Here is a 13,931-nt window from a genome sequence, read left to right as displayed (position 1 = left end):
TCCTCTCTTCCCCCTGCATTTGAGATTCAGGTCATGCACACAGCGCTTGCTGTTTTTAATTTTCATTTCATAATAAGCTATTTGAGACCGTTGCCAGTGCTTATTTGCAATACTTTCCTGTGGCCCTCTTCAGTCAAAAAGGCTTCTGACAGGACAGATGCTACAAGTAATCACGGCAGAGGAACGGACATAGCTTCCATCCATACTGAGCTGGAGAGCCAATCACCATCAGCAGCGAGCAACCCTCAGCCCACATTACCAATGCTCTCAAACCAAGTAAGAAACACAGTTTGAAAATTCAATCCCATCACTAGAACCCATGCACAGAAGCCCCCCCCCCCCCCCCCTAATTTGTCACTATATTATCCACAATCTAAAATGTCTCAACTGCCTTGCAGAACAGTCTTCTTCGGGCCAGTGGCTCCGCAGCCTATTGTGGAGATATGATAATTATTGTTTGCCAGACTTCCCCTCCCCCACTCACCATATTCAAGCCGCTTGGAACCCCCCAGGGGATGTCTTGGAAATGGAGCGATTCAAAGGGAGTAATAAGAAAGAGGCAACAATCCAAAGCACTGGTCAGTGCAGACGACCTCGCCTCGTCCAGTCTCAACTCTTGTTGTTTTGTTTTGTTATGTTTCATATGCACACAGTCACAATGGAATTCAATTTAAATCGGTGGATAAACAGTAAAATACTGTATAATATGTCAACACGAATAGAACGACTCCATAGAAAACATACACGTCTTTCTTGTATCTTGTAAATAACTGAGTACTTTGAATATTAAATCAATGCATTTATTTTTCATTTTCAATAGCTAACAAGGAGACACGAGGAAAGGCTTCATGGCTAATATAATCTTTGAAATGAACTGATTCCCTCAAATAAATATTTGTGATTGTTTTTTTTGTTTGTTTAAAAAAAATTTGAACAAAGAGAGACACAGAGAGAAATATATAATACTTCATAAAAAATTATGGCTACTATCATATTAGTGATGGAATGTCTCTGGTTGGTTTTCATGGCTGAGAAAAAAACTCAAATGTTAAATGTCCCTATGCATTTATTCTATGGACAATTTTCTTTTCTTTTTAAAGCAGTTGGTTTGTAAGCTAAATACAAACAAATTAATCACGCACTATTGTAACTCATAAAAAAGTATAAAAGAGCAGAAATGCTCTTGATATAGCAATCCACAGGTCATTTACCAATGTTTTAATTAAAGCCTCACATATTAAAACTTTACAACAGGTGATGTGAAAAATGTACAATTTCTTTTTTTCATTCATGGATTTTTTTTTACAGCTGGCAAAAAATACCTCCGATGTCTTTTCAGTTGGCTTTGACAGTGCAACAAACTGGCTCTGCTAAGTATTCTTTTAATGTTTTTTTCTTTCCTTTTTCAAATGATTATGGTATCAAGGAACAGTGTAAAAATACATCAATCACGAAAACCATCCGCCTTGATCCTGAAATCTGTGTGTACCATAAAATATCCCCTTTTTGTTACACAAAATAAAAACATAATTTAATTGTTAAACATCTCAAGTAAAAACAAATACATAAAAGGAGGATTATTATTATAATTGTTTGTACTTTTTTGGAGTGGCAGTTACTCGCCTTTTTTGAGCGAGAGGGTATTTTATTGGATAAAGGAGGTCTGATTTTCCCCCACTCTACAAAGAACATGTACAGCAGATTACAGCTACAGTTTGATGACATATGTTGATGACATAAATGAACTATGGCAGCTTATGTCCCAAGTCTGTTCAGTCCTTCATCCGGCCCACATTCCAAAGACTTTTTTTCCTCCTCTTTCTTCCCTGTTTCCCCCCTTCCTCAAGACATTGTTTGCCTTTATGACATTAGATGAACGCGTTCAAATATCAGTTGGCCTGAAATGTGTGAAGATGTGATGGACAATTTCCCCCTGGGCCATTGTTAAACACTTCTATATTCGCAGGAATGAAGGAAAGAGAAAGGGTGGGGGTCAGGGGAGGGGGTGGAGGACAGGGTACTGGCCAGTGTGTGGGAACAGACATTGACGTGTGGGTTACCGTTCTTCAGTACCACTGGCTCTCAAAAGGCGAGAGCTGCCAAAAATGCTTTTTGTTGCGATGCATTCGAAACGTCCACTAACCGGACTCAACTGACATTTGACCTCATAAATAAAGCTTTATCGTTAAATAAAAACAAGCGAAAAGACACACCTGTCTTTCTGCGTATGTGCCCCAGAGTCAGTTTTTTTATTGACGATTGAGTGACCCAAACAAATTAAACAAATCAACAATCACTGGCCACTCGCCCACAGACTTCCCTCATATAGCTCGGCCTATTTCATAGACAAAATTCCAGCTAATGTGTCTGCCCCTTTACAGATGTGTGCATTATCCGTCTAGAACAATGGACAAGTTCTTTGTATAACATTCTAATTCTTACACACTTCTTAAGTGCAACTTATGAAAAGCAACATGGAATGATGCTTTTATTCTATTCCTCTTCTTTGAGATAGGACTTTCCATTTGGCTCAGTAGATGCTGACCTGGGACAGGACCTGGGCATGGGCCTGGATCTGGGAGGGATGAGGTTGCTGCTGTGGGGCAGGCTGAGGGCTTCCAAGGGACGCAGAGCTGCCCACTGAGTGGGGCGTACCAGGGGAGTGCTGTGGAGGGGAACACTGGGATTGGTGCTGCTGTTGCTGTTGTTGCTGCTGGATATGCTGAAGTTGCTGCTGATGCATCTGATGCATCTGCATGTGCTGGAGCTGCAGATGCTGCTGCTGCTGTTGTTGTTGTTGTTGCTGTTGTTGCTGCTGCTGTTGTTGCTGCTGTTGCTGCTGCTGCATGTGGTGTTGCTGCAGCTGTTGCTGGAGGTGGTGCTGGAAATGCTGATGCTGCATCTGCTGCTGTACCTGCTGGTGATGCATCTGCTGCTGCTGCATCTGGTGGTGCTGAAGGTGCTGCTGCATCTGCTGCTGCTGCTGTTGCTGCTGCTGTTGGTGCTGAATGCCATGTTGCTGCTGCTGCATGGGCGGGCTCATCTGGGACACTGCTGTTGACTGGGCTCCGGCCACCATGCCCCCTCCAGCGCCCATCTGGCCAAGCAGCTGCGGAGGCACCCCAGACGGCATGTTCTGATGGGCCACCGCCACGGAGGTCACAATCTGACTACCTCCCAGCCTCATCTGCAGCGGTTTGGGGGCGATGGCCCGTGGCAAGGCCTGCTGGAGGGCCTGGGCTGCCGCGGACATGGAGGGGTGCTGGTTGAGGGGCGAAGGCATCACCAGGCCTGGGGACAGACTGGTGCATGCCAGTGTCTGCTGCACAGAGCGGATGGTCTGGGCCTCTGCTGACTCAGCTGCAGCCTGGAGGAACAAATACCAGCAGTTAGTCAACGTTCATCGTTTTTGCATCAACTTTTTCTCCATTCAAAAATAACTTTCACAACTTTAACTTTCTTGTTATTACATTATAAATGGGTCTCATTCTCCAACGGACATACGACAAAAAGGGCTTTCTCTTAGGGCCATTTGAGACCTTTTCGGGCAAAACATGAATATAGACAATATATTATAATATAATATTAATTATATATGTTTTATTGGGACGGTTGGTGAATCCCAAAATTGGCCCGAAAAGGTCTCAAATGGCCCTAAGAAAAAGCCCTTTTTGTCGTAAGTCCTTGGTGAATGAGACCAGTGTGAATAATTCAAATAACCACACATTGTCAAATTCACACATGGGTAAAAGTACAACGTTTCTCACCTTTGAAACCAGGCTAGCGCGGTATGCGGCAAGGGCTTTTAAATATTCCTTTTTCGCAGCCTCTGTTTTGCTTTTGTAAACCTGCGATGACAGAAGACAGACAGGTGTGAATGACAAGTAACAGTAGAGTTTCTATCGTATATATACAAGCATTTCCAAGTGTCAAAGATGTCTAAGGATGCACCAACCAATAACAATGCTGTCTAAACACTGACATGCTGCCGATACAGAGTACCGATGTGGTATTTTTGTTAATTAAGTGTTGTTTTTATGCAAACTGTTATATAACGGTAATTGAGTACCATATAACTCCATTTTAAGTTGTCAGAGGAACAATGTTTTCAAACTGTATTGTCTTTAACTACGAGGGAACACTCCATTACCATCTTTAGATAATAGAGGTTGAGTAGTTTCTCGTGATTAGATACTTCACAACTGCAAATACATGTCAAATGTCAAAATGAAAGTACATGGTTCTTCAGTGCAGGGGTTCAATTAATAATGTATATTTGTAATGATATTAGTTGATATCAAACAGCTGCATACTACGTCCATCATTGTCATCAATCTAAAAGCAATATAACCAACCAAAGCAAGATCATTTTCATTAACTTTCAATATAACTCTGCATAAACATGCAACAGTCAAATAATTGCTTGGTAAAATCATATGCATGTCTATAAAGATTAAATATAATTTGTGTAACTTCTTATAAGTTGTTTCTATGACCTCTGTGGTGCCTTCCTCAAACCAGAGCAGTTCAAACTATTAGTCCAACCCCAATGACTGTTTTGATTGACATCATATTATCTATTTATTTATTAAAGAGTTTTGCACTACACCCATACCTCAATTGCATTTGCACCTTGCCTTTATAATACAAAAAGTTTCAAGTTTCAAGTTTCAAGTTTCTTTAATAGTTGTCATACAGAAGTACAGAATACTTTTATACAAAATGCTTCTTACAGTTACGCTCCAGAGACTGTGCAAGACAAGATAAGATAAGTATGAAATAAAATAACATAGTATAGTATGTAAATTAGAAGTAAAAAAAATGAGGTCACAGTGTTCAGTATAGACATATGTACAATGTTCGATGCAGAATAGACGTAACTGAGTTACCATATAATATACAATACTATGCAGTGTACTAATATACAATACTATATAGTGCCAGGCAGAAATGGGATGAGGTGCAATTTAGGTACAATTTACAGTAGGTGTACGAGTTGTAGTGCAAATCCTTTATCAATAAATATAAAGTGTGTTTGTGTGATCTAAAGTGTGGAGAGTGGGTGCTGCAGTGTGTTGTTTGTTTAAGTGAGTGTGTGCGTGTGGGTGTGTGTGCTGTGTGCATTTGATGGTTGTTGCATAGTGTTTATTGTTCGTTTAGCAGCCTGATGGCCTGGGGATAGAAGCTTCTTCTGAGTCTTTCTGTGCTCGCCTTAAGACTCCGGTATCGCTTGCCTGACCGCAGCAGTTCAAAGAGGCAGTTGTTCGGGTGGCTCAAGTCCTTAATAATTCTCTTAGCCTTCCCCCTGCACCGCTTGTTGTAAATGTTTTGTAAGGTTTTGTACCTCATTGTCTGCATTTTTACTTCATTGTGTTGTACTTAGGTTGTACTTTAGTTTGTCTATTGTATATTGTAGTGTTATTCCTCTTTTACTTACTTATTTTACTGTATGAAGCACATTCTCAGGGGCTCATACAGAACCAAGCATTTCACTGTAATGTAAATATACTTTATACGTGACAAATAAAAACAAACTTGAACTTGGCAACCTAGTGTGTTATTGACATGCTAGATTCTAGGTATTGTGCTCTGTAGCATAGCTTCCAATGCTTTTTATTGGACTAATCAAGGCAAAGGTTACTTTATATTAGCTTCTGGATAATCTTTAATTGAATAACCACAATGGTAGGTTTATTTTACTTTCCAATCGAAATAAATATTAATTTAAGCTATGTTAGCCGGTCTCCTACATTAGATAGTTTGCAAACAAACAAGTTAACATGGCTAGCTGCTCAAGAGAACACAGCTGACAGACAAGTAGAGTGAGAGACTGACTGGTCGCATTCAACCAATCCATCATTTCTGCTCACAGTTACATAATATGATAATAAATCTAAATCCTTCGGCCAATATCTCATCAAGTTGAATCTGGGGGGAAAGCTTGGCACAATTTCCTTCTTCTCAATGATGTGCTGCACTGTTGTTGGGGGCGACATTTTATGACAACTTGGTAATGGATCGCCATTGATCGATTGTGACCTGTAGCCAATACCGATCAATAACATGTTGCCAGTATCAGCCCAATACAGATACTGAGTGCGTCCCTAAACATTTCTGTGTCCTGCCTTGAAATATGAATTACTCCCAAAAGTCAAATCATGTAATTGTTTCTCATTATGTGATGCAGTGAAGCAGTTTTAAATGTTGACTGTTTCCCTTTAATGTAACACTCCTCGGTTTGGTTTCCCAAAAAGGAGAAGATCGTCTTTGTTCCATTCCAAATCAATGGGCTAGGATGACCTTGGTCCCAGAAGCCTTTGGGAAACAGGTCCCAGGGGTTAGTTTGGGAGATCCTCACCTGTTTCTGCTCCTCTCCCAAGCCGTCCCACATGGAGGCAACTATCTTGGACACTTCGCCGAAGGTGGCGTTGGGGTTCTGGCCCTTGATGGCCGCCTGGGTGTCCCTGAAAAACAGGGCGTAGGCCGACACAGGCTTCTGGGGCTCGTTGGGGTCCTTCTTCTTCTTCTTCTTGGGGGTCTTGGGCTTCTTCACCGGATCCATCGGAGCCGGTCGCTTTTCTCCAATAACCTGCCAATAACCAAAATCAATCTAATTTTGACAAAATGCCTCAATTCCATAAAACAATGTGACAACAGCCACCGAGTAGGACATTGTCATCATTCAACTACTTCAGAATAACAGATTTAAAGTAAATATTGTCATTGATTTTAATTTCTTTTTTAATGATCTTTCCCCCCCTTCTTTTTCCGTTTTTCTCCCATCCCAATGTTAGTCGTTATGCCAATTCCCAATCCCCTCCCTGGTCGTTGCGCACTCTACCCCCTACCATCGGTCCGGGAGGGCGGAGACTATCACATGCTTCCTCCGACACATGTGTACCCAGCCCACCGCTTCTTTTCACCTGGCAGCGCAGACTCTCACTGGGAGAGTGTAACGCGTGGAAGGTCACACTACCTCTCCCAGATCCTTCCCTTGCTGTGCAGGCGCCCCGACCGAACTGTAGGAGTCGCTGTTTACAACGACCAGTACCCACCCACGCCGGCTTCCCACCCGCTAACACTGCCAATTGTGTTAGTATGGACGGTCGGCCAAGCCGGAGGCACCACAGCCGGATTCGATCCCACTGGCTCTGTGGTGGTAGACAGACGCTTAGTCCGCTGCGCTACCCGGCCGCCCATTGTCTCATTGATTTGAGCCGGTCGCTTTTCTCCAATAACCTAAATCTATCTCATTTAGACAAAATGCCTCAATGCCATAAAACAATGTGACAACAGCCACTGAGTAGGACATTGTCATCATTGGACTAGCTACTTCAGAATCACAGATTTAAAGTAAATATTGTCTCATCGATCGCCTCACCCTGTTGCCGTCGTCCTGGTCGTCCTCGTTGATGGAGCTGGACGGCGAGGGCGTGGCAGACTTGCTGGCGGGGGGCGAGGGTGAGGTGTGGGCGATGTTGGGTCCTGTCATGCTCAGGCCCAGCTGGGCGTTGAGCTGCGACTGGTTGATGGTGGTCAGCTGGTTCCGCGACATCATCCCTCCGGGGTTGTTCATGCTGATGATGGATCGCATCACCATGGATGGGTTGGGCGGGTACTGGCGAAGATGGCCGGGTCCAATGTTCTGGATGAACATAGAGGTGGAGGGGGTAGAGATCAGTGAATAAGGCAAGGAGGAAATCTCATCAAAGCTGTATCTTCATACAAAAAAAAGAGAAACCGGGTCATGGAATTCCACAGATTGTTATATGGTAGATCACATGTCAGTACGTCCTGAGTCTTAAACGGCTCCATTACTGACCGTGATAAATCGTCTGGGACACCTGAGCAGCCTACTTTATAAGCCAGTAATAGATTGGCTACACTGTTCAATTGATTCACCTCAAAACTCTATTGTATGGAAATCTGAGGCAGAGCTTTTCACTGTCCAGTCCCCTGGCAGGTAACCAGCCAAGGTAGATAACGGTGGAGTCGCTCCCTTTCAGGGAGGTACTGTACATAACCCCAAGCCGCAGGGACAAAAGACACTGTTTGAGTCACAAATTGTATGCACAAGCGCTACACCGCAAGTGACTTTGGATAGAAGTGCCCAGAAACATAAAAGCCCCCCCAATACATTTCAGTGAAATGTGACTTCTTGAAGGTTATAACCCCCCCCTCCCCTCAGTGATAGAGGCACACAAAATAATACGATACCTCTAGTAGCCTACATTTAGAGATGAAATTCTATCTGCTGGCAGCTTTCATAGATCATACTTTGACTGCCAAAGAGTGGAGAAAAAAATACTTCTATATAATCAACTCCATAAATCAACTGACGGAGGGGATACAACTCTGAGTGTCTTGGACAGGTTCTCTCTACCATCCTGGGTATAATATAATAACATCTTCAAATAAGAATTCTTTCATGCTGTTTTTTCCCCTGGTAAAACATTTTGGGTCTTGAAAAGAGTCTTGTGGGTGGAGGTGGGCGGGTTTGGGTGCGGTTGGGGGTGTGAAGGGGTAGGTGAAGGTGTTTGCATTGATTGCAGGGAGGATGAAATAACATGGACTACCAGTCAGCAAGAGGCACAACGATTGACCAGAAGGGCTACAGTGTTGACAAGGGAACAGAGAGAGAGTGAGAGAGAGAGAGAGAGAGAGAGAGAGAGAGAGAGAGAGAGAGAGAGAGAGAGAGAGAGAGAGAGAGAGAGAGAGAGAGAGAGAGAGAGAGAGAGAGAGAGAGAGAGAGAGAGAGAGGTGATTTGTTCTCCCTGGGTACATCCATCTGGTATTCAGCAGCACAAACTCAATCTCTCCCAACATCAACACATCATAAACTCCACCAAGAGAAGCACCTGGCTTTATTGAAAGAACCTCATGAACCCTCCCCCCCATCAAAAACAATATTGTAACACCATTTCATACAGAAACATATTGGATTTACAATCCATCTCTTTCTTATATGCCACCTCTACTGCTTATCATAAATGCAATCTACGGAGGGGAGAGAGAATGCATTCCATTATTTACATGAAGAAGAAGATTTGTGCACAAAGGTGAGACAGTGGTGTGTGGAAAGTAGAATTTTAAAGACTGTTGTGATATCAGATATGGCAGCAGTTATGTTCCCTGAACAAACACTGTTGTATGAATGACTGCAACTTACATTACATCTCATTGTCACCTCCATTATTGAAGTTCCAGGACATTTAAAGATACACAACCTGCAATCCTTAGCTGTATAATAACACTTCTGTACAGTCCCAGTACTACCGTTTTAACTGGGCACAATAACACCTACTGCGATTTGTTTGAAATATGATGATGATGTCTTTCAAATTGGCCTTTTAGATGTTTACCAATGATGGCCACGGTTAAAGATCCAGCACGTGTCATAACACGCTACCCAGCGTTCTGCTACACACTTCAAAATGCATTCATTCTATTGCCACACATTACGATAACAACTGTGAGTGGTGATAAAGGTTTACATTATTTCTGTCCCTATTTCTATTATATAAAAAAGCAATGAGAGTTAAATTAGAATACGATTTTTAAGTGCACGCCTGGTTTGAACTCATGTGATCCGACATGAAAGGGATAACAGCTAATTCACAAAGGTTTAAAAACAACTGTTCAGTTAAAGTGGCCTTGGTTTTAAATGTGAACAGGTATTTTTTTAATGTCCCTCTGTTCGTCTCATTTGCATTTTGATTGCAATACTGTCTGCATTCACAGCAGACATCTAAATAGATATTTTTTTGATAGTCATCATAAATTTGCAAATAAGTCCTTATCTTGAGTGCACAGTGGCCAGATGTGCCCTCCTTTATCAGGTCCCCTCTGTGTGTATGTGTGTGCGCGTGCGTGCGCACGTGCGTTACTGTGCGTTCACGTCCATGTGTGTGTGTTCATGTGCGTGCATGTCCAATCAGCCCTCCAATCAATACGTGTTCATGATGGAATTATTTCGATTGGGACTTTTCTTATTGTACGGATTTGGAACAGAACAAGGCTGAAGCAGCCGACAACAATGTGACACACTGTCAGGCAGCCACACTGCATGTTGTCAAACCGTCAGGAAAAAGAGAAGAAAAGGCTTGTTTGATAGATTACTGCTGGCTCCAGCTACCCCTACTACAGTATCCACTCTACCGCATAGAAAGCATCCCGACAACTAGGAAATGTTCTATTAAAAAAAATAATAATAATAAAAAGCTGTTGGGACTTGAAATGCAATATTACTCATTCAAAAACTACAGAGATAAAAATCTCAACAGCAACAGTGAAAAGGAGGCCGCGGGTCCGTTCTTGAAGATGTTGAAATCAGAATTTGTGTGTGTGTGTGTGTGTGTGTGTGTGTGTGTGTGTGGGGGGGGGGGGTACTGGGAATTTACCAACAGTGTGAGCTGTAACAGGCTGAAAAGAATGTTAACAAGTTCAATTTTCACTCAACCAGTGGCGGAGCTCTTGGATATGTTCCATTGCAGGGAGAGAAGGTAAAATCATCTATATGGTAATTATGAGGATGAGTCTCCCAGTAACTTTCGCCAGCATGAAAGGTCAGTCCTATTAAAGATAGTTTATCAGTGCTCTGCACATATTCCTTTACTCTGCTTCTAAATGGGTACATCGTTTTATTTTATTTTGTATTCTTATTCCCCCCCCCCCCCCCCCCCCCCAGCAAACTGGCTGAAAGTCTGTGCTTAAGCCAAATGAGAAAAATGGAATTTTGAATGCTGGTAAAGGCTATAATAGCATGAAGATAAATAGTTTTTCTCTCTTCTCTACCCTGTCTCAGTCAAACACAGCCCTCTCGCTCTCTCTCCTTCTCTCTCTGCTGTGCAAACACAGTCTATCACCCCAACCTCCAACCCCCACTCAGAAACAAATCTTTCTTAACGCCCCCCCTCCCCCAATCCTCCTCCCCTTACCAGAGCATGAGGGCAGCAGAACAGACCCCCCCACCCCTTCCCGGTCCACAACAGCCAGTGACCCATACCCCCATTTCCACCATTTCTCCTGACGCACTATGGGTATTTAAAACTTGTTCGACATGACATCATTTCATTTCAAGGCACTGCCTGAGAAAACTAAATTACGGAATCAATCACACAGAAGGTCAAGCTGTGACTTCATTACAAGTACTGCATGCCTGCATGAATATCTTTCATTTGTGACTGACCCAATATGTCACAATAGCTGTCCGCCGAAAGAGAGAAAAAAGGGGGAGGGGGTTTACTCTCAGTGCTACTTGGCTTGGAGGGGAGATAGAAGTGTAAAATAAAAAGAATTGAAAAATAAAAATAGAAAAAAACTGACAGGGGTTTGCAGTCAAATTCTAGTGGATTAAATGGTAAATGGTGCATTTATACAGCGTTTTTATCCAAAGCACTTTACAATTTCTCACATTTGACCCATTCACTCACACACACCAACGGCGGAGGCAACTATGAAAGGTGCCAACCTGCTCATCGGGAGCAATTAGGGGTTAAGTGTCTTGCTCAAGGACACTTCGACACGCTGCCCGGGAGGAGTGGGAATCGGGACGACTGCTATACCTCCTGAGCCACTGTCGCTTGTCCTGCGCACAGTGGGCAGCCTACGTAATATCAAGATGTAATGAATTGTACAAACAAACTACTTACTTATTCAGCCACCAACTTCAAATTGTATATACCGATAATTGCTTAGGCACTTTTTCGATTAGATATTATTTCTGCATTATTTGCAGGCTACTGTAACCTATTTCTAAATGGAAGAGAAAAAAATGTTTTGGTCATATTAATATTGAATATATTCACGCACACACTTCACCAAAATACAATGCTGAATTATTTTGCACATAATCTCACACACATCCAAAAACTCTAAACAGTTTTGCACACTTAATTTACTTTGACAGTTAAATGAGTTTGAATATGGCCAGTGGATTCAACACAAGGATCCAATGACAGCACTGGTGGCCATATTCAAACAAATTTACTCTCAATCACTGTTGAACTAAAATGAATGTGTGCAAAACTGCTTTTTTGGACGTGTGTGAGATTATGTGTAAAATAAATCAGCATTGTTTTTGGTGAAGTGCCCCTTTAACTTACACAGGTAAACATGATAAAATACTATGGCTGGTATCTAGTCGTCAGTAGTCAATATCCGCCTACTGTCCATTTTCCAGGCCTGTTGTGGGAGTCGTATGGAGCACATGTCTGTACACGTCAGGACATGTCTGCACATGCTTACGTCTTATCTAACACGACAGCAATCTAAAAGATGGTAAAGCTTTTTTTAGAAACAGTACCAATGGCCCACACTGTGCAGGGGAAGAGTTGAGGATAAAGCAATACTGGCAGCACCAGCTCCAATACTATTTGGCGCTATTGAGAGACCCAATCACAAATCAGGGGGACACATGCTGGGAGACCAACATGAGAGTCAGAAGCTTGTTAGGAGAGCAGATTAAATAAATAATGACTTCAAATTCGGGGGCTTGCCAAGGCATTTCGGCGGCCCGAGAAAATGTTCTGCTCTTTGTTGAACGACAGCATCTGTGGCCAATTTACGAGACATACGCTTAGCATTAGGGGAGAGGAATTAGTGGAACACTTGGCGAAGCAATGACTGAAGGGGGGGGGGGGTTCGTAGAATAGAGGACAGGTACTGTACATGCATACCGTAGAGCTGGTTGGGTCTCTGATTAAGTTGAGACAGGCGATCACAGACACTAAATATTCACCACCACCGTCACCACCAGCTACATACGGTACAGTAGGAAGTGAGAACGGAGACGAATGGGGATTTGGAGCACGGCTGGCTTGATGGAAAATGTAATTGCAATATTGCGTGGTTTATTTGTTTGTCCCTGCAGCCATAACAAATAACCAAGATTATAATCACGTGTGTGACATTGTCATTTCATTGCCACTGCAATTACAGGATGAGAAATCCTCCCTATAAGGGCGTTGGTATATCATTGTTAGTGTATATAGGAATTGAAAAATTACACTTGTTACTTATTCCATAAAAAAGTAGCTTTTCCTTTACTAGGCAAAGGGGGGAAATACATAAATGAGTGGAATTCTTCCTGCATTATATCTGTGTTAGAGTTTTGGGGATCAATCCCATTTGCAAGGAAATAACGGAGGGCCACCGACGTAAGCCTTTTTCTGCAGTACAATGTGCGATGAGTGATAAAGAGTATGTGCAGTGTGCCAGCGACAATGCCACAAGGCAAGGGAGCAGAAACCCACAATTCTCCCCTCACTTTTTAATAGTCTCCTCACAATCAGCGACATGAGCCATGCAAATGGTGTTAAAGAGGAATAATGTTTGAGAATCAAATCTAATCATCTAGCAAGTGGCGAGAACAGTCAGGAATGTAATTGTGTCAAGGTTCCATTTTCTTCCAGATGTAGAAAGCTTAACTGACCATGAAATGAAAATTCTTTAGGCAAAAGCCTTCTGGGGGCTCGATTTACTGTATTGCGGCGCAGATATAAAGCTACCATTATTATACATGTCGGCAACGTGGAAGCAGGAAAAGGAACATTTATTTTATAGTGCCTGCTCAAATGGAATGTAAATAAATACATGTAATATCGGTGTGATTAACTGACTGCGTTGAGGGAAAAGGCGGAGGGTAAAAAAAACAAAAAAGAAATAATATATATATATATTCACTTCAAATATTCATAATTAAAATGACTGTGACACTTTGTGTAATACGTTTTAAGGTTCACAAGGTAAATTCCACATCAATATCATCATCATCATCATCATCATCATCATCATCATCATCATCATCATCATCTCTCTCTCTCTGCTTGTCCTTTCATTTCTTCTCTCCTAGATGAATCTCCATGTCTGTAATAGGGGCTGGAAGACAACTAGTCAGCCGGTGACATTTGCATTTTTCCTCCTCAATGCTT

At 42.3% G+C, this 13,931-nt stretch overlaps 1 protein-coding gene across 2 annotated transcripts in view; it reads right to left on the bottom strand.

Annotated features, from left to right (window-relative positions):
* Positions 1-863: 863 nt before the first annotated feature.
* Positions 864-13,931, bottom strand: part of tox3 (TOX high mobility group box family member 3) — a 127,635-nt gene continuing 114,567 nt past the window's right edge. For both annotated transcript variants that reach the window (XM_084337364.1, XM_084337365.1), the window contains 4 exons: positions 7,382-7,645; positions 6,359-6,589; positions 3,768-3,848; positions 864-3,367 (listed from right to left, as the gene is read on the bottom strand). In XM_084337364.1, the coding sequence (XP_084193490.1) occupies positions 2,531-3,367; positions 3,768-3,848; positions 6,359-6,589; positions 7,382-7,645 (1,413 nt within the window). In that variant the 3' untranslated portion in view covers positions 864-2,530. The remainder of the gene's footprint in view (positions 3,368-3,767; positions 3,849-6,358; positions 6,590-7,381; positions 7,646-13,931) is intronic.

Source organism: Notolepis coatsorum, assembly GCF_963971535.1.
Source record: "Notolepis coatsorum genome assembly, chromosome: 20".
Lineage (NCBI taxonomy): Eukaryota > Metazoa > Chordata > Actinopteri > Aulopiformes > Paralepididae > Notolepis > Notolepis coatsorum.
Note: the sequence above shows the minus strand (reverse complement) of the source record. Positions and strands in the feature narration are given on the sequence as shown.